Source organism: Suncus etruscus, chromosome 5, assembly GCF_024139225.1.
Source record: "Suncus etruscus isolate mSunEtr1 chromosome 5, mSunEtr1.pri.cur, whole genome shotgun sequence".
NCBI lineage: Eukaryota > Metazoa > Chordata > Mammalia > Eulipotyphla > Soricidae > Suncus > Suncus etruscus.
Genome location: NC_064852.1, coordinates 94,632,358 through 94,659,645, shown reverse-complemented (window position 1 = coordinate 94,659,645; position 27,288 = coordinate 94,632,358). Strand labels below are relative to the sequence as shown.

Here is a 27,288-nt window from a genome sequence, read left to right as displayed (position 1 = left end):
ATGCAGAGATCCAGGAGTAAGCCCTGAACACCATCAGGTATGTTTATGTAGCCCCAAAACAAAACAAAATCCAAAATAAAATCTCACGAGGAAGACTGAAAGCATTTTCTTACTCCTTATTTTTTTCTTTATTTTCTTTAAAATATCAAAGACATTTAGGCAGGGGTGGGAAACTTGTCTGTCAAGGATCATTTATATTTCTACATCATTAGTGGGCCATACTACTCAAGTAAACAGGCAGAGAAGCCATCTGTGTGTCCTATCCTATGATAAGCCAGGGCCAGGCCCCATGATTAGTAGACATTAAATTTTCTGCAAGTCATATTTACCCACCTTTGCACTAAAGGAGATTGATTTCCCCCTTCTCTTACCTTCATCTTTGCAGGCAGTGAAAGAGGGTAAACAGATGTGATTTCCGGGGAATTTAAATTCAGCATTTTCCTCAGTTCTTGGCAGCCAAGAATAGTCAGAATCTGTGAGCCTTCACACCTGCCATTTCTCAAATGTGGCTACATTTTTCAAGGGTAAAATCTGGTCTTTCTCTCCAGACAATCCTGTGAGCATGAGTCTCCACTTTTCAATTACTTTCAAAAGTAATTGGAACAAAAATCATACATCTCCTTGGCCCCTAGAGTAGGCACTTAAGCCTTTATTGATTGGTTAGTTGATTGCTAAATGCTACTGAAAACTTTGTACCTTCCTTTTTCTGAATGGAACTGTTATTATCGAAACATAAACAAGTGCTACTTTTTTACAGATTACTAAAAATAAAAATTCCTGAAACTAGCTCACAGCCACAAATGGTGTACTTTAGATACCCTGGACACATGCTTTAATCCACCTACCTCTTCATCAGGCATAACAGTGTTACCCAAATTCCAATCTATCAGTGAGTGAGTGGGGTGTGGTCTTCATCTTCCCTTCCCTCACTTGGACCTTGCCATTACTCTAGGTGAACTACTACCCCAAAAGTAGGCAGGCCATTATGTTGAAGCATTCTCACTGCTATAATCTCCTCTGATAAAGGTTCAATTGTAAGGGGTTCATTCTGCTGAAAATGGATGCTGGTCAGACCAACAAACCACCTTGGGACAATGATTTGGTCTTAGCTACAGCTTAATTAGCTATCTCTAGTTCTCTTCTACTCAGCCTGCTCTAATGCAATGCTCAGGAGGGTGTGGTAGGCTATTTGTTGAGCCCATTTGGATTTTGTCCTTAACTGGCTATAGATTCCTGAAGTTTTTTTTTTTTTTTTTTGGTTTTTGGGCCACACCTGGCGATGCTCAGGGGTTACTCCTGGCTGTCTGCTCAGAAATAGCCCCTGGCAGGCATGGGGGGACCATATGGGACACTGGGATTCCAACCAACCACCTTTGGTCCTGGATTGGCTGCTTGCAAGGCAAACGCTGCTGTGCTATCTCTCCGGCCCCAGATTCCTGAAGTTTTAATCATTTAAGTGCACGTAATTTCAGCTGCTATGATCACATTAGAAAGAGGCATCTGACTTGTTAGTGTACCTGTAACTACAACTGAATTGTATGAATTAAAAAAAAACCACAAACACACATCAAAACTACATAACAGACTAGTTAGTAGCTCATGAAATAGTTGCTAAAGTGAACATGATGCATAAATATTATTGACACTGCTTTTTGTTGTGATTTTTTTTGTTTTTTTTTTCGGGCCACACCCGTTTGATGCTCAGGGGTTACTCCTGGCTAAGGGCTCAGAAATTGCCCCTGGCTTGGGGGGACCATATGGGACTCCGGAGGATCGAACCACGGTCACGATCTTTCCTTGGTTAGCGCTTGCAAGGCAGATACCTTACCTCTAGCGCCACCTCACTGGCCCCTTGTTGTGATTTTTAGGAACAGCTATGTTCTTAAATTTATCCTTTTTTTTTTTTTTTGGTTTTTGGGCCACACCCGGCGGTACTCAGGGGTTACTCCTGGCTGTCTGCTCAGAAATAGCTCCTGGCAGGCACGGGGGACCATATGGGACACCGGGATTCAAACCAACCACCTTTGGTCCTGGATCGGCTGCTTCCAAGGCAAACGTCGCTGTGCTATCTCTCCGGGCCCAAATTTATCCTTATTGTACACAGAAAAATAAAAAACATTTTCCTTACTGTTTTCAAAAGACACAACAAATTACAAGTTTAAGGAAATAGAATATTTATCTAGATAATTTCAAAAAAGACTAGCCCATTCAGAAGAAAAATAGCTGGGAAATAAGTTCATGTACTTGAAATTATTTTACAATAATCAAAACCTTCAAAAACTCAAAGTTCAGAATGCTATGTTCAAATTTCAGAAGCTACCTTTTCAATAAATTGTTAACAAAAACTCCTGTTGACTAGGGGCTGGCTGGAGTGATAGCATAGGGGGTAAGCTATTTGTCTTGCATGAATCCAGTTTCCATCCCAGGCATCCCATATGCCGTCCACCCCCACACCCCCAGCCTGCTAGGTTGAGCTCAAAGCCAGGAGTAAGTTCTGAGCAATGCTAGGTGTGGCCCAAAAACAAAAACAAAACGTCTTGGAGACTAGAAATAACATAGTAAGTAGCAACTATGCTTCCCAAAATTAAGATAGCTGGGGCCGGAGAGATAGCATGGAGGTAAGGCATTTGCCTTGCAAGCAGAAGGACTTCGGTTTGAATCCCGGCATCCCACATGGTCCCCAGAGCCTGCCAGGAGCGATTTCTGAGCATAGAGTCAGTAATAACCCCTGAGTGCTGCCGGTGTGACCCAAAAACCAAAAAAGAAACCAAAAACAAAATTAAGATCGCTTTTTATTCAATAGTGAACTCTGATGCTCTAATGATATATGTTTCTTAAAGGTCTAATGTAAAAATAAAGATGAGAAAAATAACATTTTAATTACAAAGTCACCATGTCTGCATTTGGCTAGCTCCATAGACTTACTCTATTCTTTTTTTTTTTTTTGGTTTTTGGGCCACACCCGTTTGACGCTCAGGGGTTACTCCTGGCTATGCACTCAGAAATCGCCCCTGGCTTGGGGGTACCATATGGGATGCCGGGGATCGAACTGCGGTCTGTCCTATGCTAGTGCTTGCAAGGCAGACACCTTACCTCTAGCGCCACCTTCTCAGCCCCGACTTACTCTATTCTTGAAAGAGATGTAGACCAAGGCATGAAAATTTATGAGTGCAGGGTTGTACAGCTGAAAACAGGCAATCTCTGCAGAGGGCAGGCCAAGTCCCTGCCTTGCCAAAGCCATGCTTGCTAGCACCCATCACCCGTAATCATTGCTCAGCCAATGGCCCTGCTTCACCACCCATCTTTGGCTCTCTGCAGACAATAGTCTGACCAGAACTCGAGGTAAGGCTGAATTTGGGCTTGACTCCACCAGAACTTTTTTTTTTTTTTTTTGAGTGAGTGCAGATACATTTCCTCCACAAACACACATCCCCTTCTGGTACTTTCAGAAGGCCAGGCAGCTAAAAACATGTCCCACAAGAGCCGTAGTATTAGCAATAATGTTTGGAATTCCTGAACACCTTTTTTAATACTGTCATCTCCATAGGAATACACCAATTTAGAAACCTAATGTAATATGAAGCCACCTAATGTTCAGAAACAAAAGATGTAACAGAATGATCAACTAGCAACAGGAGTTTACAGTGACATAACATCATTGCAAGATACAATACTTTTATTTTACTTATGTTTTTTTGCTTTTTGGGCCACACCTGTGATGCTCAGGGGTTACTCCTGGATATGCGTTCAGAAATCACTCCTGCTTGGGGGACCATATGGGATGCTGGGGATCGAACCAAGATTCATTCTGGATTGGCTGCGTGCAAGGCAAATGCCTTACTGCTGTGCTATCACTCCGCCCCAAGATACAATAATTTTAACAAATTTTTTTATTGCTGTACTCTTTTTTTCTTTATTTAGTCTTTATTTTCTCTTTTGAAAAAATAATTTAGCTCTAACTTCTGAAACAAAGGCATTATGATCAAATATGTCAACTATGTAGTACATGGTCTCTAAATAGTTATTTGTTAAAATTTGTATTAAAAAAGAAAAGGAACAACTGTTTCTTTTTTCTGGGGGTGGGGCTCACACCCGGCAGAGCTCAGGGGTTACTCCTGACTCTAGGCTCAGAAATCGCTCCTGGCAGGCTCGGGGACCATATGGAATGCTGGGATTCGAGCCGCTGTCCTGCATGCAAGGCAAAAGCCCTACCTCCATGCTATCTCTTCGGCCCTGGAACAACTGTTTCTATTGCAGAGGAATGACTGAGAGAATTAGAAAAATAAAAAGGAAACTTGACTTAAAGAAAACAGAACATTGGACTGGAGCCATAACACAGCAGGTAGGGCACTTGCCTTGCACAAGGCTGACCTGGGTTTGAGACCTGGCATCTCATTGATCCTCTGAGCCCACCAGGAGAGACTCCTGAGTGTAAAGCCAGGAGTAACCCCTTAATACTGCCATATGTGCCCCCCCCAAAATAAACCCACCACGGAAAAATAGAGTATTATACATTTTAATCTTTTTTGTTTAGTTTTGGTATCACACCTGGCAATGCTCAGGGGTTATTCTTGGCTCTGCACTCAGGAATTACACTGGTGGTACTATGGAATACTGGAGATCAAACCCAACCACTGGGCAATCTCTCTGGCCCCTATATTTTTCTCTCAGGGTTCCCTTAGAATGCTCAATAATATTTCTTTTTGTGTCCAATAACTGACAGTGGGAATATGGCATTATGCCAGAAAATCTGATAGAAGAGAGCATCCTAGAAGCATTCTGCTCATGCATCATGTGTATAATCTGTAGAGGCTGCACTCTAATTTCAGAGTTGACCAATCAGCTAGTTAGATCCCTCTTGTATTAAAAACATATTTTTTGGCCAGAGCAATAGCATAGCAGTAGGGTGTTTGTCTTGCATGCAGCTGACCCGAGACAGACCTGGGTTTGATCCCCAGCATCCCAGATGGTCCCTGAGCCTGCATTTTTTTTTCCCTTGGGGCACAGAGGCAGTGCTCAGGGGTTACTCCTGGCTCAGGGGGGAACATATGGGAAACTGGGGATAGAACCCAGGTCCATCCTGGGTCAGCCACATGCAAGGCAAACGCCCTACCACTGTACTACCACTCAGGCCCCCAGGAGCAATTTCTTTGTTTTAGTTTTTGAGCCACACCTGTTAACGCTCAGGGGTTACTCCTGGCTAAGCGCTCAGAAATCGCTCCTGGCTTATGGGGACCATATGGGACACCGGGGGATTGAACTCAGTCTGTCCTAGGCTAGAGCATGAAACGCAGATGCCTTATCTCTAGCGCCACCGCTCCTGTTTCCCCAGGAGCAATTTCTGAGGATGGAGTCGAAAGGAACCCCTGAGTACTGCCAGGTGTAACCCCAAAGCCAAAAACCAAAACAAAACAAAAAGGCAGGCTCAGGGGACTATCCGGAATGCTGGGGACCAAACCTGGGTCTGCCGCATACAAGGCAAACTAATGCCCTATCAACAGTGCTATTGTTCTGGTCCCCTGTATGTAAAAATGTATCTGAGTTCTGGATAAGAATGTTTACTTAACAAAATGTAAATATGGAACTGGAGTGGGCCAGAGGGAGATAGCACAGTGGTATGTGTATAAAACTGGAGAACTAAAACTGAAGGTAAGGCACTTGCTTTACCAGGAGTGATCCCTGAGTGTGGAGCCAGGAGTACGCTTGCTCTTCCACCATGCCAGATGTGGCACAGAAACAACCAAGGGGGTGGGAGTGGGGGACAAATGCTAAGTACAAAATATGACAGACAGGAACTCAAATCAGCAAAGTGCTACAATTATCCTGCATTTCACAGGTAGGATTTTGAGTAGAAATGGAGAAGAGAGGTGAGTCATAATGTTACTCATCTAAATGAGAGTGTTCTGCTGCCCTCAATGCTCATAATTACCAATGTTAGAATGTTAGAAAAGCCAGGGATTTAGTGTGGAAGTGGTCTAGTCATTTAATTTTGTAGGGCAGTCTGGATATAGCTCATTCATTGATAATTTTGGAGGTTTATTTGCAGGATATATTCTTTTTTTTTTTTTTTTTGGTTTTGGGTCACACCTGGAAGTGCTCAGGGGTTACTCCTGGCTCTATGCTCAGAAATCGTCCCTGGCAGGCTCGGGGGACCATATGAGATGCCGGGATTTGAACCACCGTCCTTCTGCATGAAAGGCAAACACCTTACCTCCATGCTATCTCTCTGGGCCCTGCAGGATATATTCTTACAATTCTTACTCCTTTAATGTCAGAAGGATGTGGTATGAAAAAAGGAAAATCAAGCATCAGTGAATGAACTCTCTCCTGTGCAAGTTTTTAACAGCTTAAGTTCTAATTGATCATATACATCCACATTCTATACTAAATTTATTGGGGAATTTCTGCTCAGGGTTCCACTATAAAAGGAATACTAGAATCCTGTTCCTTCAAGTTGCAAGGGAATTAAAGCATACCTTTGCTTCCCAAACTCTGGCTGAGCTAAATCATATGAACATGTGCTCAGTTTCAAATTATTTTTATTTATTTTTGATTTGGGCCATACCTGGCAGTGTTCAGGGGTTATTCCTGGCTCTGCACTCAGAAATTATTTCTAGAAGGCTTGGGGGGCCATATGGGATGCTGGAGATCGAACCCGAGTTGACTACGTGCAAGGCAAATGCCCTACCTGCTTATTATCACTCTGGCCCCTCAGATTCTTTTTAAACCAGGCTATTGCATTTGGACAATTTGCTAGGGACATATAGGTTTCTTTCTCTGCATTCGTTCTGAGATTTAAAACTCTGATTCTCACCACAGAGACACACATCAACAAAAAAAAGGACACTGAGGCTGGAGCGTTAGCACAGCGGTAAGGTGTTTGCCTTGCACACGGCCAATATAGGATGGACTCTGTTCAAATCCCGGTATCCTATATGGTTTCCGACCCTGCCAGGAGTGACTTCTGAATGCAGAGCCAAGAGCGCCGCCAGGTGTGAAACGCCCCCCCCCCAAAGACAAAAGACAAGATCAGTGCTATTATGGATCAAGGGAGAAAGTGACTTTCATTCACTGCTGGCGAGAATGTAAATTGGTGCAGCCTTTCTGAAAAACAATATGGATATTCCTAAAATATTAAAAAATGGAGCACCCATTTGACTCAGCAATCCCACTTTTTTGGAATAAATCCCCTAGGGCCCAAAAGCAAAATGGAGAAAAGACATTTGCACCCTACGTTTCTTGCAGCACTATCTACAATAACCAAAATCTGGACACATCCGACGTGTTCAAGAATAGCTGACCAGATAAAGAAACTATGGTAATATGCGCAATGGAATATTACTTGCCATAGGAAAAGGTAAAAGTCATGCAACCTGGAGGGGCCTGGAAAGTATGATACTGAGTGAATGAAGTGTCACATTCTCTAGGAGACTGGTTAAAGTTTGATTCCCAATTAGCTCCCAGACAGGAAAGGCAGTTCTCATTCCCCTGTCTGATTAGGACAGGGGAAACAGTTCCAGTTGTAGAGATCTACAGGAAATAATTCACACAGTGAAAAGGTATAAAAATGGGTTCAGGAAATCCAGTGCTCAACCAAGGAATTCAAACCACAAAAGCTTTCTGTTCCTATAATGGAGTGCAGCTCAGTGGAAGAAGACCAAAGAATGAGCCCTTCTTTCCTCAGACCCTTGTTTTTGTTTTTGTTTTTGTTTTCTGGGTCACACCCAGCAGTGCTCAGGGGTTACTCCTGGCTGTCTGCTCAGAAATAGCTCCTGGCAGGCATGGGGGACCATATGGGACACTGGGATTCAAACCAACCACCTTTGGTCCTGGATCGGCTGTTTGCAAGGCAAACGCCCTGTGCTATCTCTCCGGGCCCAGACCCTTGTTTTTATTGACAAGAATCAGGTTCCACCCTAGGGTGGGAGCAGAACACCAAGTAAAAAATAATTCAATATACTATCACCAGGTCACACCCTAGGGTGGAGTACAATTATTGATTAGGGTAGGATCAGTAACCCAACAAATGAAGTTAGTCAGAGGGAGAGAGAACAACATAGAATGATCTCTCCTACAGATATAAGGAAACAGAATGGTGAAATGATGAATGCCCAAAGACAATGGAAACAAAGAACATGAGAACTGGTGTTCACTAGGAAACATACCTTTTGAGGAGGCTGGGGATAGGACAAGGAGGTGGACAACATGGAGAGTGGAGGGAAGTGTTCAGTCAGGAGGTGCTGAAAGGTGGTGAAATGTTATGTATGAAACCTGTCAGTAATAGTAAAGCATGTTGCAAAAACTTACTTTAAAAAATGTGCCAATATTCGGAGGTGAGGCCTTCTTGTAATCAGGCCAAGGATTTTTTTTTTTCCATTTTCCCCATAATTTTCTGGGCCTATGCAAACAATGGCAATTGCCACTGTCACACCTTTATTATTCTTTTTTAACCCTTATCCTTTATGGGAAAAAAAAAACAATTTACTGAACTTAACAAATAACTGTAGTAGAATGCCCGTCTCGAATACAGGCAGGGGATGAGAAGGGGGGAGGGGGACCCTGGGAGGGAGGAATGTTACACTGGTGGAGGGGGTGTTCTGTTTGTGACTGTAACCCAACTATAATCATGTTACTTAAATAAAAATATATCTAAAAAAATGTGCCAGTAGAAGCAGACTGATGGGTGGGAGGCAAATTAGAGGAGGGGAGCATTGTGGAGGGAATGGACACTGGTTAAGGGATGGGTGTTGAAACATTGCATGCATGAATCCAATCATGAATGACTCTGACCACTGTCATTTCATGGTAACTAAATAAAAAAATGAATTAAAAAGAAAACTCTTGAGACTGGAGAGATAGTACAGCAGGTAGGGTGTTTGATTTGCAAGTAGGCAACCTGAGTATGATTCCCGCATCCACTATGGTCCTCTGAGCACCCCCAGAGTGATCCCTGAATGTAGAGCCAGGAGTAAATCCTGAGAACTCCCAGATGTGGCAACAAAACTAAAAATAAATTAATTAAATAAAACCTCTCAGGCTCTTTTGTTTCACTTGGATATTTGTCTCCAGTTATAAAAGAAAATAGAGTCACCACATTCAAAATCCCTCTCTAAAATTGACATCAGTGGGGGTGGGGGGCTGGGGTAACTTTGCATGCAACTGACCTAGGCAACACAAGCCCCAGCAGTTGAGCCCTGAGCAACCCACTGAGCACATGGAAGGAAGGAAGGAAGGAAGGAAGGAAGGAAGGAAGGAAGGAAGGAAGGAAGGAAGGAAGGAAGGAAGGAAGGAAGGAAGGGAGGGAGGAAGGAAGGGAGGGAAGGAGGGAGGAAGGGAGAGAGGGAGAAAGAAAGAAAGAAAGGAAGGAAGGAAGGAAGGAAGGAAGGAAGGAAGGAAGGAAGGAAGGAAGGAAGGAAGGAAGGAAGGAAGGAGGAAGAAGAAAAGAATCGGTGTCAGTTTGGAAAAGTTGAGTTTTGAAGTAACGGTTGTAGCTTTTTATTCTCACCCTTGAATATGTTATCTACCTCAATGAAAACATAATTTCTGTATTTCTGAGGTGACTGCAGAGCATCCAAAAATAGATTTCCAAGACCTACAGCAGTATCCTCAGATACACTGCCAAAATTCTTTCAGCAATGAAAAATCAAGAGTTTGTAACAGTAAGATTGTAATTCCATTTAAAACAATCACACCTGGGGCCAGAGAACTAGTGCATCTGCTACTAGTTTGCCTTGCACTCAGCCAATCCATGTTCGAAACCTGCCATCACATACGGTCCCCCCCTCCAAGCACAGTCAGGAGTGATTCCTAATTCTAGATCATTCCAGATGCTTAGGAGTAACCCCTAAGCATCATTGGATATGACCCAAAACAAACAAACAAACAAACAAACAAAAATTCAGATCTGTTTGCCTGTCAAAATCCAAGAGGGAGGCACATTAAGGCTGGGGGGGGGTAGTGAGGCTGTGGTGAGCAGTGAGGAGGATGGATTTAGGGGGGCTCTTTCCCTTTACTCATTCCTAAACTGCCTGTATTTTTCATGATGCAGTTCATTAAATAAATTAATCAGGAGACATCACACATTCACCAAGCAGTCTGCAATCTTGACTGCATTTAAAAGTCTGGGAATCTGTTACATTCTCTTGGTTTGACTCTTTCGGTGGAGAGTTTCATTCCTTCACTCTACATTCCTTCAACATCTGCTTTTCTGTCGGAAACCAGGGCACCAAGAAGAGGAAGGGATGGCCCAAACGCAGGATGAAAATTTGTCCCAGAATGCAGATAGAAGATCTGATAGAAATTCCAGCACGCTCTACTTAAGACGTGGCTTTATTTTGGGCAGCCCCAAGGGCAGACGTCATCCTCTCACTCTTAACTGTCCAATTTGGATTCAGACTCTAATTAGTACCTCCAAGCATTAATTGTCTTGGGGGGAAAGAGAAGTCCCTCAAACCCCCCCTCACAGGAGTGAGCACCTAGGACGGATCCTGCGGCTGCCCACAGACCTTGCGTCGTCTGGAATCTCTGCTGAGTAATGTAGATAAGATTCTGGGACGGGAAAGGGGCGGGGGGGGGGGGGGAAGCAGCTAGTGACAGTGAACTAAATTTTACCTTCCAACTTCATCTAGGGAAAATCCTTGGTGATGCTAAGTGCTGTGTGAAACGCCTAGTGATGCTTCAGTTTTTTGGTTTTATTTTGGGTTTTGTGTGTCCTCCCAACTTGACGTTTTCATGCACCAAAATATTCGTTGATGCAGCCAAGAGCGCACGCCGCACTTACCTGACAGCCTTCTTCCATCTCCGCTGGGCGCGAGGGCGCAGTGCTAAGCGCGCGTGCACCAGAGCGCGGTTGACCGACCTGGCGCGGGAGGCCGAGGTACGTATGTATGTTACTCCTGCTGGTCCAGATGCCGGAGCCGCTTGCTCGCCCGCAGTCTGCGCCCCACGCGCACGCGCATTCCCCGCCGACGGCCTCGGGGCATCAGGGTTTCCGCCCCGCTACGACGACGGGCTGGCTCGGGGGGGGGGCGGTGGGCGGGCGCTCTTGACCACGTGATCTGCGCCAACATGGCGGCGCCCAGCGGCGTCCACCTGGTCCTCCTTAGAGGTGAGCACCTTGTGGAGGACTGGAGTGAAAGGGGGTTCATTCTTCCGCGCCGGAGTTCAAAGGAAAGTACTTCCGCTCTCAAATATCCCGTCTTATTCCAGAGAGTTTCAATGGTGCAGATACGTTCAAGCACGCCTGGTGATTGACTTTTGCACACTTGGGGTTCGCAGTCCTTCCTTGACTTTTGCTGCTGTTGTTTTGTAGTGGTTGGTTGGTTTGGAGCGATTTTTGGCCGCTTTCAGGCTTTGCTTTTGGCTCTGCGCCCTGAGATCACCCCTGGAGGGTTGAGGGAAAAACCAGTTTGTGGGAGTTGACCACTTGCAAGGCAAAGCCCCTTATTACCTCGCTTGTACTATCTATCGCCTTGACACCGTCTTGACCGTTTCTTTGGTTTCTTGCCTACTTCGGTTGGAAATGTAGTGTCGCGTCTGTGTCTGTTCGGCTGCAAGCAATGAATCCTGCAGGACCTCTAAGCGGGTCCTCCATGCCCACCCACTTGCCACTGAAAAGTCAAGTTGGATATGTTATATCTTTTGACATGACGTGCAACACATCCTTGGAGACTTGTAAAAAAAATAATATGGTTCTGTTTTACCCAGTGACTTGAAGAAATAGAGAAATGCTGTATGGATAACCTCAGAAAGTGCCACACTTGCATGAGAGGTGCGATTTTAGTAAATAATACAGATACTTTGGCAATGTTGAGAAACCATTGTTGGAGCTGAACTCTTCCGAATCTTTGTAAAGAACTAGTAGGAAGTCGTTCAAAGATGAAGGAAGAGGTGGTGAACTAGCATTTTGACAGGCTTATTTAGGTGTTAGGCTTGTCGTAGTCCTGTGGAGTAAGAAATAGGATATATATATATATATATATTTTTTTTTTTGGGGGGTCACACCTGACAGCGTTCAGCGGTTACTCTTGGCTCTATGCTCAGAAATAGCTCCTGGCAGGCTCGGGGGACCATATGGGATGCCGGGATTCGAACCACCATCCTTCTGCATGCAAGACAAATGCCTTACCTCCATGCTATCTCTCTGGCCCCAGAAGTAATATCTATCTTTCTTTCTTCTTCCTTCCTTCCTTCCTTCCTTCCTTCCTTCCTTCCTTCCTTCCTTCCTTCCTTCCTTCCTTCCTTCCTTCCTTCCTTCCTTCTTTCTTTCTTTTTGGTTTTTCGGGCCACACCCGTTTGATGTTCAGGGATTACTCCTGGCTAACCGCTCAGAAATTGCCCCTGGCTTGGGGGGACCATATGGGATGTCGGGGGATCGAACCGCGGTCCTGATCCTTGGCTAGCGCTTGCAAGGCTAGCGCCACCTTGCCGGCCCCAGAAGTAGTATTTCTTATAGTTGATATTTGCTATTTATTAAATCAGCAAATGCATCATGTAAATGTTAGGCATACATATGTCAGCAACTTTTAAAAATGCAGTGATTAGGCTTGATACCTTGTTGGTAGATGAGAAAAGTTAGGAAAAAAAGTATGACAAAGATCACAGATGTTTAAAAGGTATATGGATATTTAATGCAATTATTGATTTTTTTGAAGTTGTTTTGCGGGGAGTTCACACCCAGTGATACTTAGAAGTTACTGCTAGCTCTGAACTCAGGAATTATTCTTGGTGGTGCTAGGAGAACCGTTATGGGATGCTAGAGGCATAACCAGGTCTCCAGCAGGTAGACAAGCACCCTACCCTCAATACTATCTCTCCAACCCCAGAATTTTTTTAAGGCTTATTATTTTTTACTACTTGGCATGATTCTCTATTGAAAATAAGTATGCAGAATTCAGATGAGCTAGAACAAGTATTGTGTGGGTTTTGAGATAAGTTTTTACCAGATGAAGGAGTTTGGTAAACAATAAGCAGAGATACTTCAGTATTTTGGTGTAAGTGGAAGTGTATAAGGAATCATAGAAAGCTTTAAAGTGAGAAATATGTCAAGAGGAAGTGAGATCATCAGTATCAGGACTGCATAAAGGAGTTGAAAAGATTGATTACCAACGTATCTTTTAAAACCTGGACTGCAGTTCAGAATATTTACTAGTCAAGGTAGTTTTCTTCTTTTGACAAGAAATCAGAGCATATAAACTTCTCTATTGTGTACGTCAGATGGTGAAGAGGATCTGAGGAGATAGTCAAGATAAAGAAGGAGACAACCCACACATAACAATAGACAGACAGATGTGTGTATATGTTACACTCTACATATCGTTACTTCTTTTCAGATTTTAGAACCAACATTAATCTTTGCTTTTTCTGTTCCTTGGAATTTTTTTATGGGGTGCCCACTGTGATAATGCTCAGGGACCACTCTTGGTAGTATTCAGGGGAACATATAGAGTCCAAGGATCAAATTCTGGTCAGTCATGTGTACAAGGCAAGTGCCCTACCCTACAGTACTATCATTTGGGCTCTGAGAAGAGAACTCTTATGAACTGTGAGTTTTCCTGTATCAACTGTTCTTCATTTCTCAAGATGAGGATAATAAAGAATAAACTCGGGGCTGGAGAGATAGCATGGAGGTAAGGTGTTTGCCTTGCATGCAGAAGGTTGGTGGTTTGAATCCCAGCATTCCATATGGTCCCCTGAGCCTGCAAGGAGTGATTTCTGAGCATAGAGCCAGGAGTAATCCCTGAGCACTGCCAGGAGTGACCCAAAAAACAAAAAAAGAATAAACTCATGAAAGCTCCTCTTTCTTCCTGTTTTATTCATCTAAATGATGTCATCAGTCCTCTAAGACTTTTAAGTTTCAGAGTTTATTGTCAGCATGTATATGTGTACATTGTGGCTGGATTATATGAAAAAGACATTTTTATATTGTTGAATATTTGGGGTGCCTCATCCAGCATGCTCAGGGTTCACCTGGGCTACTCTAAGCAATGCTGGGAGGCCTCGTGATGACAGGGATTCAAAGCCAGGTATCACATATTAAAGCATATACTCTTCCCACTCTTAGCCACATTTCTATCCCTTTTAACTCTTGGGAAGAAAGTAACAGTTTTCATGACTAGCTTTAGTCACATTGAACCCTATTTATAGCTTAGCAATAGCAATCATCTTTCTTCATCTCTCCTACCTAGATTGTTAGTTCCTGTTGAGCAAAACTATCTCTCTCTCCTTTTTTCATTTTTCATTTTTTTATGTTTCTGGGTCACACTGGCCCATAATGGAACTACTGGCTTCATTGGTCCCCTCAGTCTCCTGAACACTTTGGGAAATTCAAAACAAAAGAAGGACTCATTCTCTTCTATCATAGTTAAACACTGATGAATAGTGACATTGACAGGAAAGGCCACTTCAGTCTCTGAGAACTGAGAGAAAGCAATGGGCAGCAAGAGTGTTGAGGGTGAAATTTCCTCTTAGGACAGGATGTGGCTGAGTAGTAGAGTAGCATGTGTGAGACCTTATGGACAATCCCTGGAACATCAATAAAGAAAAAAAAAAAAAAAGAGGGAGGAGTTAAGGAAGAGGAAGAAAAAAGAAGAGAGTGTGAATTCCCAGGTGTTAGCTCTGGTAAGAAATCCCAGCTTGGGGCCGGGTAGGTGGCGCTGGAGGTAAGGTGTCTGCCTTGCAAGCGCTAGCCAAGGAAGGACCGCGGTTCGATCCCCCGATGTCCCATATGGTCCCCCCAAGCCAGGGGCGATTTCTGAGCACATAGCCAGGAGTAACCCCTGAGCGTCAAACGGGTGTGGCCCAAAAACCAAAAAAAAAAAAAAAAAAGAAATCCCAGCTGAGCACAGAATTCTTTTTTTTTTTTTTTTTAAATTTTGGGTCATACCCAGTGATGCTCAGGGGTCACTCCTGGCAATGCGCTTAGAAACCACTCCTGGCTTGGGGGGCCGTATGGAACCCAGGGAATCAAACCGTGGTCCATTCTGAGGCAGCCACGTGCAAGGCAAATGTCCTACTGCTGCGCCATTGCTCAGGACAGAATTCCTTTTTTTTTTTTTTAATTTTTCGGACCACAACCATTTGATGCTCAGGGGTTACTCCTGGCTAAGCGCTCAGAAATTGCTCTTGGCTTGGGGGACCATATGGGATGCCGGGGGATTGAACCGCGGTCCTTCCTTGGCTAGCGCTTGCAAGGCAGACACCTTACCTCTAGCGCCACCTCACCGGGCCCCTCAGGACAGAATTCTAACCTGGCGCCCATGCACTCTTTTTGCTTAAGTCTTTCATGGGTCCACCCATGCTGCTCTACTAGTCTTTTCCAGCTGTGGAGCCACTATATAAGATTTTTTTTTTTTTTTTTTTTTTTTTTTTTTTTTTGCTCAGTAGATATAGGAAGAATTGGGGAAGACATGTGAGGGGGAAGTTTCTCCTTGAACTCGATTACTCTTTATGACTCAGTCTCTTCTGCCTGCCTCCTGTTTCTGATTTTCCCAAACCTTCACTATGCTCTCTTTTGTTTGATTCCTAAATAGTAGTGTTACCCAAGATCTTGTTATAAACCCTGTTTCTTTCTTTCTTTCTTTCTTTCTTTCTTTCTTTCTTTCTTTCTTTCTTTCTTTCTTTCTTTCTTTCTTTCTTTCTTTCTTTCTTTCTTTCTTTCTTTCTTTCTTTCTTTCTTTCTTTCTTTCTTTCCCTTTGTTCAAAATTACCTATATGAATGATGTTTTTAAAAATTATATATTATATATAATTATATTATAATATATTATATTATATATATTATTCACTGGAACTGAGCCATGGGACTCAATGCCAGCTCTCTATTGCGCATTCCTAGATAACTCATAGCACTCTAAAACGTAACAGAGCTGATGTATATATAAATGTTTCTCCAGCTCTTCACTTACAATGTATGTATTCTATTTCCAGTATAGTATCATCATCTAATTAGTACTTAAGAGAAATTATTTAATTTATATGGCTAGTGGTTGTTGCTATTATTTTTAAAATATGTTTCCAGTTCTGAGAATGTTCCAGGTACAAGTCTTCATCATTCTCTGATAGTGTCACTCTTCTTCTATTTTTTTAAACTTTACTTATTTATTTATTGATCGATTGATTTGTTTCTGGGCCACACCCGGCCACACTCAGGAGTTACTCCTGGCTCTGCTCAGAAATTGCTCTTGGCAGCCTGGGGAACTAAATGGGATGCCGGGGATCAAACCCTGATGGTCCTGCGTGCAAGGCAAATGCCCTACCACTGTGCTATTTCTCCAGCCCTTGAGTCACTCTTCTAAATTCATCTTTTCCCCCTACAGGTAATTTTTCCTAAAATTCAGATCTGCAGCCAGGGAGAGAATCCAGAATGCTTGTTTTGCATTCTGCATGGTACCATCCAGAGTAGCCCTTGAGCACCACTAGAAGTGGCTCCTCAAGAAAAAGAAAATTCAGATTGAATTATGATGCTTCCTTGACGAAAAACCTCCATGATGTCTTTACTGCTGATATAAAGTTAATCCTTTCACATGGAAGGATCACTGTAGGTTTGGCCTCAGTGTCCTGAAAAGGTTCATCTGTTCTTCACTATCTTTGTGTCTCATATCTCTGTTAAGATTCATCATGTGTCTTCCATACCTGCTCTGATTGCAGAGTCCCTTCACCTCATTAACCCAGTCATCCTTTGAGGCCACACTTAATACCATCTATTGATTGAAGCTCTCTATCTCTCCCCTGGGAAAGCCAGTATGTTTTGCCCACAGAGCAGATACTTCCTCTCACATGTCTTACCTGTGCCAAAGTATCTCAAAAGTGTGTGTCAAAAGTGTTTGTCGTGGGGTTGGAGAGATAGCATGGAGGTAAGGCGTTTGCCTTTTATGCAGAAGGTCATCAGTTTGAATCCGGCTTCCCATATGGTCCCCCGTGCCTGCCAGGAGCAATTTCTGAGCATGGAGCCAGGAGTTTCCCCTGAGCACTGCCGGTGTGACACAGAAACCACACACACACACACAAAAGTGTTTGTCATAAATCTTATCTCGAAAGTGTGTGTTGGGGCCAAAGCAATAGTATAGCAGGTAGGCCTTACACACAGCCAACCCAGGTTCGATCCCTGGCATACCACATGGTCCTCGGAACCTACAAGGAATAATTTCTGAGCACTGATCCAGGAATAATACTGGGTATGGCCCCAAAACAAAACAATTGTGTTCTTGGGAGGGCTGGAAAGATAGTATAGTGGGTAAGGTACTTGCCTGGAACAGAACTGACCTAGGTTCAATTCTCAGGGACCATATGGTCCCTGGAACTTGCCAAGAGTAATCCCCAAGCACAGAACCAGGAGTAACCCCTGAGTTCAGCTGGTTTTGCCCCTCACCCTCTAAAATAAGTATGTGACTACCCCTACCTCCCTGTTGAGAGGTTTTTGGGTTTGTTTTTTATTTTTTTTTTATTGTATCAACAGGAGATGCAGAGTTAAAAAGCTATTGATGGTTGTTGTTTTTTTATTTTTCTTTTTGGGACACACCCAGTGACGCTCAGGGTTACTCCTGGCTATGCGCTCAGAAATCACTTTTAGCTTGGGGGACCATATGGGATGCCAGGGGATCAAACCGCGATCTGTCCTAGGCTAGCACTTGCAAAGCAAACACCCTACTGCTTGTGCCACCGCTCCAGGCCCAATTGATGGTTGTGTTTTTTGTTTTTGTTTTTGTTTTGGTTTTTGGGCCACACCTGTTTGATGCTCAGGGGTTACTCCTGGCTAAGTGCTCAGAAATTGCTCCTGGCTTGGGGGGACCATATGGGATGCCGGGGGATCGAACCGCGGTCCAGTCCGTTCCTTGGCTAGCGCTTGCAAGGCAGACACCTTATCTCTAGCGCCACCTCATCGGCCCTGATGGTTGTGTTTTATATAACACCCATCCCTTCACCACTGTACACTTCCCTCCACCAGTGCTCCCAATTTCTCTCTTATTCCCTCCAACCTCATCTTTGGCAGACTTTTCTTCTCTCCACTTCCCCTCCCCCCTTCATCCTTATTTTCCTTTTAGGCAGCATGGTTTACAATACTGTTTATTACTGAGAGGGTATCATACATATCACTTTATCTCCTTTCAGCACTCAGTTCTTGTTCAAAGTGATTATTCCCAACTCTCATTGTCATAGTGGTCCCTTCTCTGCCCTAACTGCACTTCTTCACCTCCCTCCTTTGTGGTAAGCTTCCTATTATGAACCTATTATGCCAATCCTCCTGGCACTCATTTCTATTGTCTCATAGTATTATTCTGATTATGATGGTTGCTGTTGTTGTATTTTATATTCTGTAATGAGTGCAATCAGAATGGGTGTCTCTTACAGGCAGGAATCTAGCTCAAAGCCTGTAGCATCTATACAGTGCAAATAGGCAGTTCTTTTTTGTTTTTGCTTGTTTGGGGGCCACACTCAGCAGTGTTCAAGGGCTTACTTAAGACTGTGTGTAGGGATCACCTCAGGTAGTGGTCTGAAGAACCACATGTTGTGTCAGGGATTAAAACAGGTGTATGCGGGGCCGGGCGGTGGCGCTGGAGGTAAGGTGCCTGCCTTACCTGCGCTAGCCTAGGAGACGGACCGTGGTTCGATCCCCCGGCGTCCCATATGGTCCCCCAAGCCAGGAGCGACTTCTGAGCGCATAGCCAGGAGTAACCCCTGAGCGTCACCGGGTGTGGCCCAAAAACCAAAAAAAAAAACAAAAAAAAACAGGTGTATGCAAGGTAAGCCCCTTCTTACTCCTTGTACTACCTGTACAACCTCTCTAATCTGCAAATATGCAGTTTTCTTCTTTCTTTCTTTCTTTCTTTCTTTCTTTCTTTCTTTCTTTCTTTCTTTCTTTCTTTCTTTCTTCTTTCTTTCTTTCTTTCTTTCTTTCTTTCTTTCTTTCTTTCTTTCTTTCTTTCTTTCTTTCCTTCTTTCTTTCCTTCCTTCTTTCTCCCTTCCTTCCTTCCTTCCCCTCTCCCTTCCTTTCCTTCCTCCCCTCCTTCCTTCCTTCCTTCCTTCCTTTCTTCCTTCCTTCCTTCCTTCCTTCCTTCCTTCCTTCCTTCCTTCCTTCCTTCCTTCCTTCCTTCCTTCCTTCCTTCCTCCCGTCCTTCCTTCCGTCCTTCCGACCTCCCTCCCTCCCTCCCTCCCTTCCTTCCTTCCTTCCTTCCTTCCTCCCTCCCTCCCTCCCTTCCTTCCTTCCTTCCCTCCTTCCTCCCTCCCTCCCTCCCTCCCTTCCTTCCTTCCCTCCTTCCTCCCTCCCTCCCTCCCTCCCTCCCTTCCTTCCTTCCCTCCTCCCTCCTTCCTCCTCCCTCCCTCCCTTCCTCCCTCCCTCCCTCCCTCCCTTCCTCCCTCCCTTCCCTCCCTCCCTCCCTCCCTCCCTCCCTCCCTTCCTTCCTTCCCTCCTTCCTCCCTCCCTCCCTCCCTCCCTCCCTCCCTTCCTTCCTTCCCTCCTCCCTCCTTCCTCCCTCCCTCCCTCCCTCCCTTCCTCCCTCCCTCCCCTCCTCCCTTCCTCCCTCCCTCCCTCCCTCCCTTCCTTCCTCCCTTCCTTCCTTCCACCCTTCCTTCCTTCCACCCTTCCTTCCTTCCCTCCCTCCCTCCTTCCTTCTTTTTTGGGCCACTTCCACCTGTGTGGGTGTGGTTTTAAGCTCAGGAGTTTCTCCTAGCTCTGCCCTCAGAAATCTCTCTTAGCAGGCGCAAGGGACGATATGAGATGCCAGGGATCAAACCTGAGTTAGCTGCATTCAAAGCAAATGCCCTATCTGCTGTGCTATCACTCCAGCTTCAAATATGCAGTGTAGCCTCCTATAGGAACTTTAGTGCCCAAGTTATGTGGCAAACTTCAGGAATTTTTATCTCAAAATGAAGTTTTCTTTATGTAAAAATAATTACTTTATTTTTTCTCCCTTCTTTCTTCCTCCTTCCTTCCATCCTTTTTTTTTTTTTAAATATTTCCTGTGCCTTCAAGATTGATTTAAGACAGTTACTATGATAACATTTTGGAAAACTATGAAAATTTCATTCTACATAACTTGAATTGTGAGATGCCTTAAGATAACTGGGAAACTGTGATTGGACTGAGAAGGGAAAAAGAAAAGTGCTTATTAGCTACAGGAGATAGGAAGGAAGCTGAGGGATGTAACCCCTGCATGCAATCACTTTCCTGCTGTCCTTCTGCTCTCCATGTGGAAAGAGGAAAAGCTGGTGAGGAGTGGAACAAACTGTTTGCAAGTACAGCTGAGAATCTAAGAAAGGGATAATTTATCAACTGTGAGCAACTAGTTTGTCTTTTCACAAGGCTAAATACCAAGGTATAAGATACATTTACCTAATAGTTCTGTTTTGGGGAACTTATTCTTTTTTTTTTTTTTTTTTTTTTTTGGGTTTTTGGGTCACACCCGGCAGTGCTCAGGGGTTATTCCTGGCTCCAGGCTCAAAAATTGCTCCTGGGAGGCACGGGGGACCATATGGGGCACCGGGATTTGAACCGATGACCTCCTGCATGAAAGGCAAACGCCTTACCTCCATGCTATCTCTCCGGCCCCTTGGGGAACTTATTCTAAGAAAACAATAGGATGAGTGTACAAAGATGCATGAATAAAATGGGGGTCTAGGGCAATAATACAGCTGGTAGGGCATTTACATTGCACACAGCTGCCAGGGTTTGGTCCCTAGCATCTCATATAGTCTTCTAAGTACCTCTAGGAGTGATCCCACAGCACAGAGCGAGGCATAATCCCTGGATACAGCTGGGTGTGGCTCAAAAACAAAAGAGTGTAAACTGGGCATGTGAAAGGCCCTGCTGAGATTCCTCCCTGGCATTACATGCTCTTTGTCCCCAAACATTTTTGGATGTGGCTCTTTTGGTCCCTAAGCACTACTAGGCATGACCCTTATTTAAAAAATATGATATAGATGCGTTTAGACTCACAGTCATTGATACAGATTGAGAAAAAAGGACAGGGAATAGAATAGTATGTCCCATTTATGTAAAATTACATATCTTCTCTGTGTGCATGTCTAAACATACATCTAGGATGATGTTCACTCAAATGTACATAGCTGTTATTTCTAGATGGTGAGATTGGACCAATCTTTACTTTCTATTATGTATGCTTGATATGTTTGAGTTTCATCCACTGAGCAGATAGCATTTTTATTATCCAAAGTGATGAAATCTTTCTGTATTAAAAAGTAAAGAAATATAAAATGCACTGAATATTTTTATAGGACCTGATTTAAGAGGAGAATGTCTTTTATTCTGTATACTCTATAATAAAGCAAAATGTCTATGTAATTTATAATATAGAAAAGTAACAGCTTCACAATTTTCTTGAGCCAAGAATGACAAAAGGGAATAATTTATATATGCTGATTTTCCTGTAATTTAAGTTGCATATCTTTATATTTTATCTAATGATATATTCTACTTTTTTTTTTTTTTTTTTGGTTTTTGGGTCACACCCGGCAGCTCTCAAGGGTTACTCCTGGCTCTATGCTTAGAAATCACTCCTGGCAGGCTTTGGGGACCATATGGGATGCCGGGATTTGAACCACCATCCTTCTGCATGCAAGACAAATGCCTTGCCTTTATGCTATCTCTCCAGCCTCTTTATATTCTCCTTTCTTCTTTTTTTTTTTTTTTTTTTTGATTTTTGGGTCACACCCGGCAGTGCTCAGGGGTTACTCCTGGGTCGATGCTCAGAAATCACTCCTGGCAGGCTCGGGGGACCATATGGGATGCCGGGATTTGAACCACCGTCCTGCATGCAAGGCAAACATCTTACCTCCATGCTATGTCTCTGGCCCCTGCTTTATTCTTTTGTTTTCGGTTTTTGGGCCACACCCAGGGGTGCTCAGGGTTTACTCCTTGTTCTGTGCTCAGAAATTACTTCTGACAGGCTCATGGAACCATAAAGGTTGCCAGGAATCAGACCCAGGCCAGCTACGTGCAATGCAAATGCTCTACCCACTATGCTATCACTCTAGCCCCCTCTTCTTTTTTTTCTTTATTTTAACAAATATAAACAATAGTTATAACTGCATTTGTGACCCTTCACCTCCAACCTCACCATCCCCTCCCTCCTATTCCCTTTCAGGTTGTGATTGATAAATTGACCAGGTTCTCACATGCCTGGTTGTGGTGGCCACAGTGCTCTCTGGGAACCTCTACTGTCCTTTCATTGCCTGCATACATGCTTGTTGGGGTTGTACTCCTCAGTTGTGGTGTTTTTGAAAGCTGTGGTTTCAGTACTTACTAGAAGTCACTGTGGAGCTTGCATATGTCATTTTGGGGTACGTGTCTATTCATGGGACTCACATTTCTTTTGTTTCAGTGTTTACTTTACTGCAGCCACACTCTAGTAGTTGTGCTTTCTCACACATTTGGATAAAGTGTGCTGACATTCATATACCTTATTTTAAAAATGGAAGTTTCAGGGGCCGGAGAGATAGCACAGTGATAGGGCATCTGCTTGCACACAGTCGATCCAGAACTGACAGTGGTTCAAATCCCGGCATCCCATATGGTCCCCTGTGCCTGCTAAGAGCGATTTCTAATTTTTTTTTTGGTTTTTGGGCCACACCCATTTGACGCTCAGGGGTTACTCCTGGCTATGCGCTCAGAAATCTCTCCTGGCTTGGGGGACCATATGGGACGACGGGGGATCGAACCGTGTTCCGTCCTACGCTGGCGCTTGTAAGGCAGACATCTTACCTCTAGTGCCACCTTCCCGGCCCGATTTCTATTTTATTTTGGGGGGGGTACACATCTGGCAGTGCTCAGGGGCTACTCCTGGCTCTACACTCAGAAATTGTTCCTGGCAGGCTCGGAGGACCATATGGGATGCTGGGATTCAAACCATCGTGTTAGAAGTGATTTCTGAATTGTGAGATGAGATTTCTGAGTGCACAGCCAGGAGTAACCCCGAGTGCCGCTGGTGTGACCCAAAAACAAAAAAAAACAGGGGGAAAGTTTCAGGGCTTGAGCAATAGCACAGCAGTAGAGCATTTGCGTTGCACGCGGCCAACCCGGGACATAACCAGGTTTGATTCCTGGCATCCCATATGGTCCCCCGAGCCTGCCAGGAACAATTTCTGAGCACAGAGCCAGGAGTAACCCCTGAGCACCTCTGCTGGTTGTGACCCAAAAACAAAAACAAAAAAGGCGGGGGGTGAGTTTCAGACAGCAGAGATGTGGGATATATGGCATATGTGGGTAGTTTAAGGAACTGAATTGATTGTTATCTCCAGGTCATATATTTTGTTTGTCTTTGGGCCACACTTGGTGATGTTCAGGGATTACTCCTGGGGTCTGCACTCGGGAAGCACTTCTGGAAGGCTTGGGGAATTCTGGGGGTTGAACCAGGTCTATTGTGTGCAGTGCTCAACCTACTTTACCATCTCTCCAGCACATGTCTTAATTTTTACTCTAAAGGCTTTTTTTCTCAGAGAATTTTCTTACCTTAGTGTTCTTGCTCTGCTGAAATAGCTTTCTGTGATACAAATAGTTCCAATTTTTCATTTAAATGATAAAGTTTTAAAGCATGGTGCTAACATGTAGACTTTTAGTGATGAATGCTATAAGGTGGGGGGGGGGCGGAGAAAAAGATGTGGTACTGGGAAGATAGTACAGTAGGTGGGGCACTTGCTTTGCATGTAGCTAACCCAGTTTTGAATCATGGCAGCACATATGGTTCCTGAGTACACAGCTCAGGAGTAAGCCCTGAGTCCTCTGGGTATCACCCCAAAATAAAAAAAGATGATAAGCTGGAGTCTTAACAGCAATTAAGACTGTACCTTTACCTTGCATGCAGCACATTTTGCACATTTTAGTTTGATCCAAAGTACTCCATATGATCCTTTGAGCCCCAGTAGGAGTGATCTCTGAGCACAGAGCCAGGAGAAAACTCTGAGCATCTTTAGGTAAAACAAACAAATAAAACCCAATCAGGGCACCGTATATAGGACACTTGCTCTGCATGCAGCAGACCGGTTTGTTCTCCCAGTACCTCCATGAATGATCCCTGAGTGCAGAGATAGAAATAAGTCCTTAGCACCATGAAGTGTGTCCCCACAAAAAGCATAGGAACATCTAAATTCAGATCAGGATATTCCTCTTGGTTTTATTTTGGGGTTGTTTTGGAGGATTATCAAGAGATTAAACCTAAAGCTTTATACATGCAAAGGAAATGCTCTGCCACTGAACTCTCTCCAGCATAATCCGGAATACCTCTTCATAGGGTGTCAAGGATCTATGCTTTCTTATTACTTAAGTAAAGTAGGGAAAAAGAGAATAAATGCCCCAAAATATGTGCAAAAGTTGATTTATGTGAGCACTTTTTGGAGGAACATTTGCATGGCTTTTTACTAATTCCTCAAAGTAATATGTGATTTATAAAAATTATATAATTATATATATCTTTATATATAATGAATGCTATATATATATATATATATATATATATATATATATATATATACATAAGTTTTCAGGACTGAGAAGATGGCTCGGAGGGCTGGAACACATGCTTTGTATGCTGAAGACCTGGGCTTCTTCCTCCAACTCTGTGTCTCCCTGAGCACCACCAGAAATGACCCCCACACACTGAATTGGGAGTAACCTAGCACTGCCAACATGGCTTGAATATAAAATATTTTCAGCATTCTTCCTATTAAACAGGGTCTGTGTACCCCTTTAACACATTGAGACTGTCTCGTGACTGCTTCAACCAAAAGGACATGGAGGAGGTGACTCTGTATGACTTTTGTAGCTGTCATAAGAAGGGATGCAAATTCTACCTCTTTTGCTATCCCCCACTCATGCTGACCAGGCACCCAAGCCAACCCCCCTGGTGCTGCCATGCTGTGGCAAAACCAGGCCATTAGGGAGACTACTTTATGGTGCTCCCATTAGAAGAGATAGTCTTTGAGTCATCTCTTTGCAAGCACCAGGCTTGGGAGTGAATGACCTCAGAGAGTGTTAAGACTCAGCCATTGAATCACCCCCTATCATTTCAGTCTGGACTAAGACCCCCAGACATTCATTTCATAATTTCTCACCCAAATAACCCAGGAGCATAATAAAATTATTCATCTATCTTACATGATTAAGTTTTGGGTAACTTGTACAGCAGTAGTTACTGGAATAGTATACAACATCTAATAGCCAGTGCTGACTAATTTCCAGTGGAAAATTTAAAGAGCTGCCAAGAGAGATATACAGGCAGTGACAAAATGTCTCCCTTGAACTTGAATGCCAGAGTGTTGCTTTTCATCAGATAAATGTCATTTATTCATATTCTAGATGAAGATCTTCTCACTATAGTCACTTGTCACAAATATCCTGGTTATTATTCATTCCACTTTTGCCAAATTATCAGGAGAAATGAGCAGAGAGTTGACTCTAGTTCAAATTTGACCTCAGGAAAAAAAAGCTGATGAGAAAAACAAAGTAGACATATTAATAATGGTCAGAAATGGATCTCGAAAAATAATATAGCAGTAAAGGCCTTGCACTTGGCTGATCTAGGTTCATTCCCTGGCATTCCATATGGTCTCTGACTACCTCCAGTGGTCATTTTTGAGTGCAGAGCCAGGAATAATTCCTGAGTATAACCAGTTCAGACCCAAAAACAAACACCCCCAAAAAATATTGGGCAAAAATTTAGGGAAAGGGGGCTAGAGAGATAGTACAGCGGTAAGGTATTTGACTTAGGTGCAGAAGAATGATGGTTTGAATCCCGGCATCCCAGGGCCAGAGAGATAGAATGGAGGTAAGGCATTTGCCTTCCATGCAGAAGGTCATTGGTTCAAATCCTGGCATCCCATATGGTCCCCCATGCCTGCCAGGAGCGATTTCTGAGTGTGGAGCCAGGAGTAACCCCTGAGCACTACTGGGTGTGATTCCCCCCCCAAAAAAAAAACCCCAAATCCCGGCATCCCATATGGTCCCCCAAACCTGCCAGGAGCGATTTCTGAGCATAGAGCCAGGAGTAACCCCTGAATGCTGCCGGGTGTGACCCAAAAACAAACAAACAAAATTTTTTGGGGGAAAGTCATTCAAAACAACTAAGAGATTTATAGACTCTTCCTCTTTACACTCATTCTCCCCTTTTTGGTTTCATCTACCCATCCTGAGATGTCAAACACCATCCATTAGGCTACTAATGCCCAGATTGATGCCCCAAACCAATTTCTTTCTCTTATTTATATCCAGTTGCCTACTGGGCAGTCCAGTAAGTCTCTGAACCTTCTAGGTCCTTCCTTTCTCTAACCTGATTCTAGTCTGTTAAAAAAATCATCTAGGAAAAATGTCTGCCTAGAGACAGACAGCGGGGAGGATGTGAGAAAAACTGAGGACATGCAGGAAATGTACACTGGTGAAGGATGTTGTATATTTCATGACTGAAATTCAACCATGAACAACTTTGTAACTCTGAAAAAAGCTGCATTATGAACAATCTTGTAACCATGGTGTTTAAATAAAGTAATTAAAAAAGGAAATAAGAGGCCGGAGTGATAGCACAGTGGTAGGGCTTTTGCCTTGCACGTGGCTGACCCAGGATGGACATGGGTTTGATCCTCTGGCGTTCCATATGGTCCTCCAAGCCAAGAGCAATTTCTGAGTGCATAGCCAGGAGTAACTTCCTGAGCGTCACCTGGTGTGGCCAAAAATCCAAAAAAAAAAAAAAAAAAAAAAAAAGACATCTAGGATCTACCTTTAAGATATAACCAGAACTATAGAAAATGTGACTCAAGTTGCCGTCTCTGTGTAATACCCTCAATTTGGTCCTCACATGCACCTTTCTCACGGCACTGGTGTAGCCTGGTGGCCCCATAGTACTGCTAAGACTGATCACCACCAAGATTGACAAAACAAACAAAATCCAGCAACAACAAAAAGAATTCCCAGAAAAACAAACATTAATTTTTGTCATCACCCGAAATAAAAAAATGGATAAAGCCATAGTTATAGTGGAAAACTTTAGCAGACTTTGAAGAACTTGACCAAACAGACTTATTAAATTTCAGAATGCAAATTTAACTTACTATTAAACTATCAAGTTTGGATAAAGGATTATTTTTAAATGACAAATGTACATGAACTTGGGTAATAGTTGGTTACTGTGTCACTAAAAACTTCAGAAAGTTCTAAAAAGTAAGGCTACTTTTCATTTTAGGACTGGAGAGATAGCATGGAGGTAAGGCATTTGCCTTTCATGCAGAAGGACGGTGGTTCGAATCCCGGCATCCCATATGGTCCTATGGTCCCCGTGCTGCCAGGGG

The 27,288-nt window shown here is 43.6% G+C and overlaps 2 protein-coding genes across 4 annotated transcripts in view; one reads left to right on the top strand and one right to left on the bottom strand.

Annotated features, from left to right (window-relative positions):
* SLC25A12 (solute carrier family 25 member 12) overlaps positions 1 to 10,923 on the bottom strand; it is a 225,189-nt gene extending 214,266 nt beyond the window's left edge. The window contains exon 1 of one of the 3 annotated variants that reach the window (XM_049773407.1): positions 10,781 to 10,923. In XM_049773407.1, coding sequence (XP_049629364.1) covers positions 10,781 to 10,798 — 18 coding nt within the window. In that variant the 5' untranslated portion in view covers positions 10,799 to 10,923. Of the gene's footprint in view, positions 1 to 10,611; positions 10,634 to 10,780 lie in introns of those variants that run through there. The other 2 variants (XM_049773409.1, XM_049773410.1) reach the window with 2 other exon arrangements.
* A 140-nt stretch (positions 10,924 to 11,063) lies between these two features.
* The window catches only part of METAP1D (methionyl aminopeptidase type 1D, mitochondrial), a 98,853-nt gene continuing 82,628 nt past the window's right edge, over positions 11,064 to 27,288 (top strand). The window contains exon 1 of the mRNA XM_049773482.1: positions 11,064 to 11,107. Coding sequence (XP_049629439.1) covers positions 11,068 to 11,107 — 40 coding nt within the window. The 5' untranslated portion in view covers positions 11,064 to 11,067. The remainder of the gene's footprint in view (positions 11,108 to 27,288) is intronic.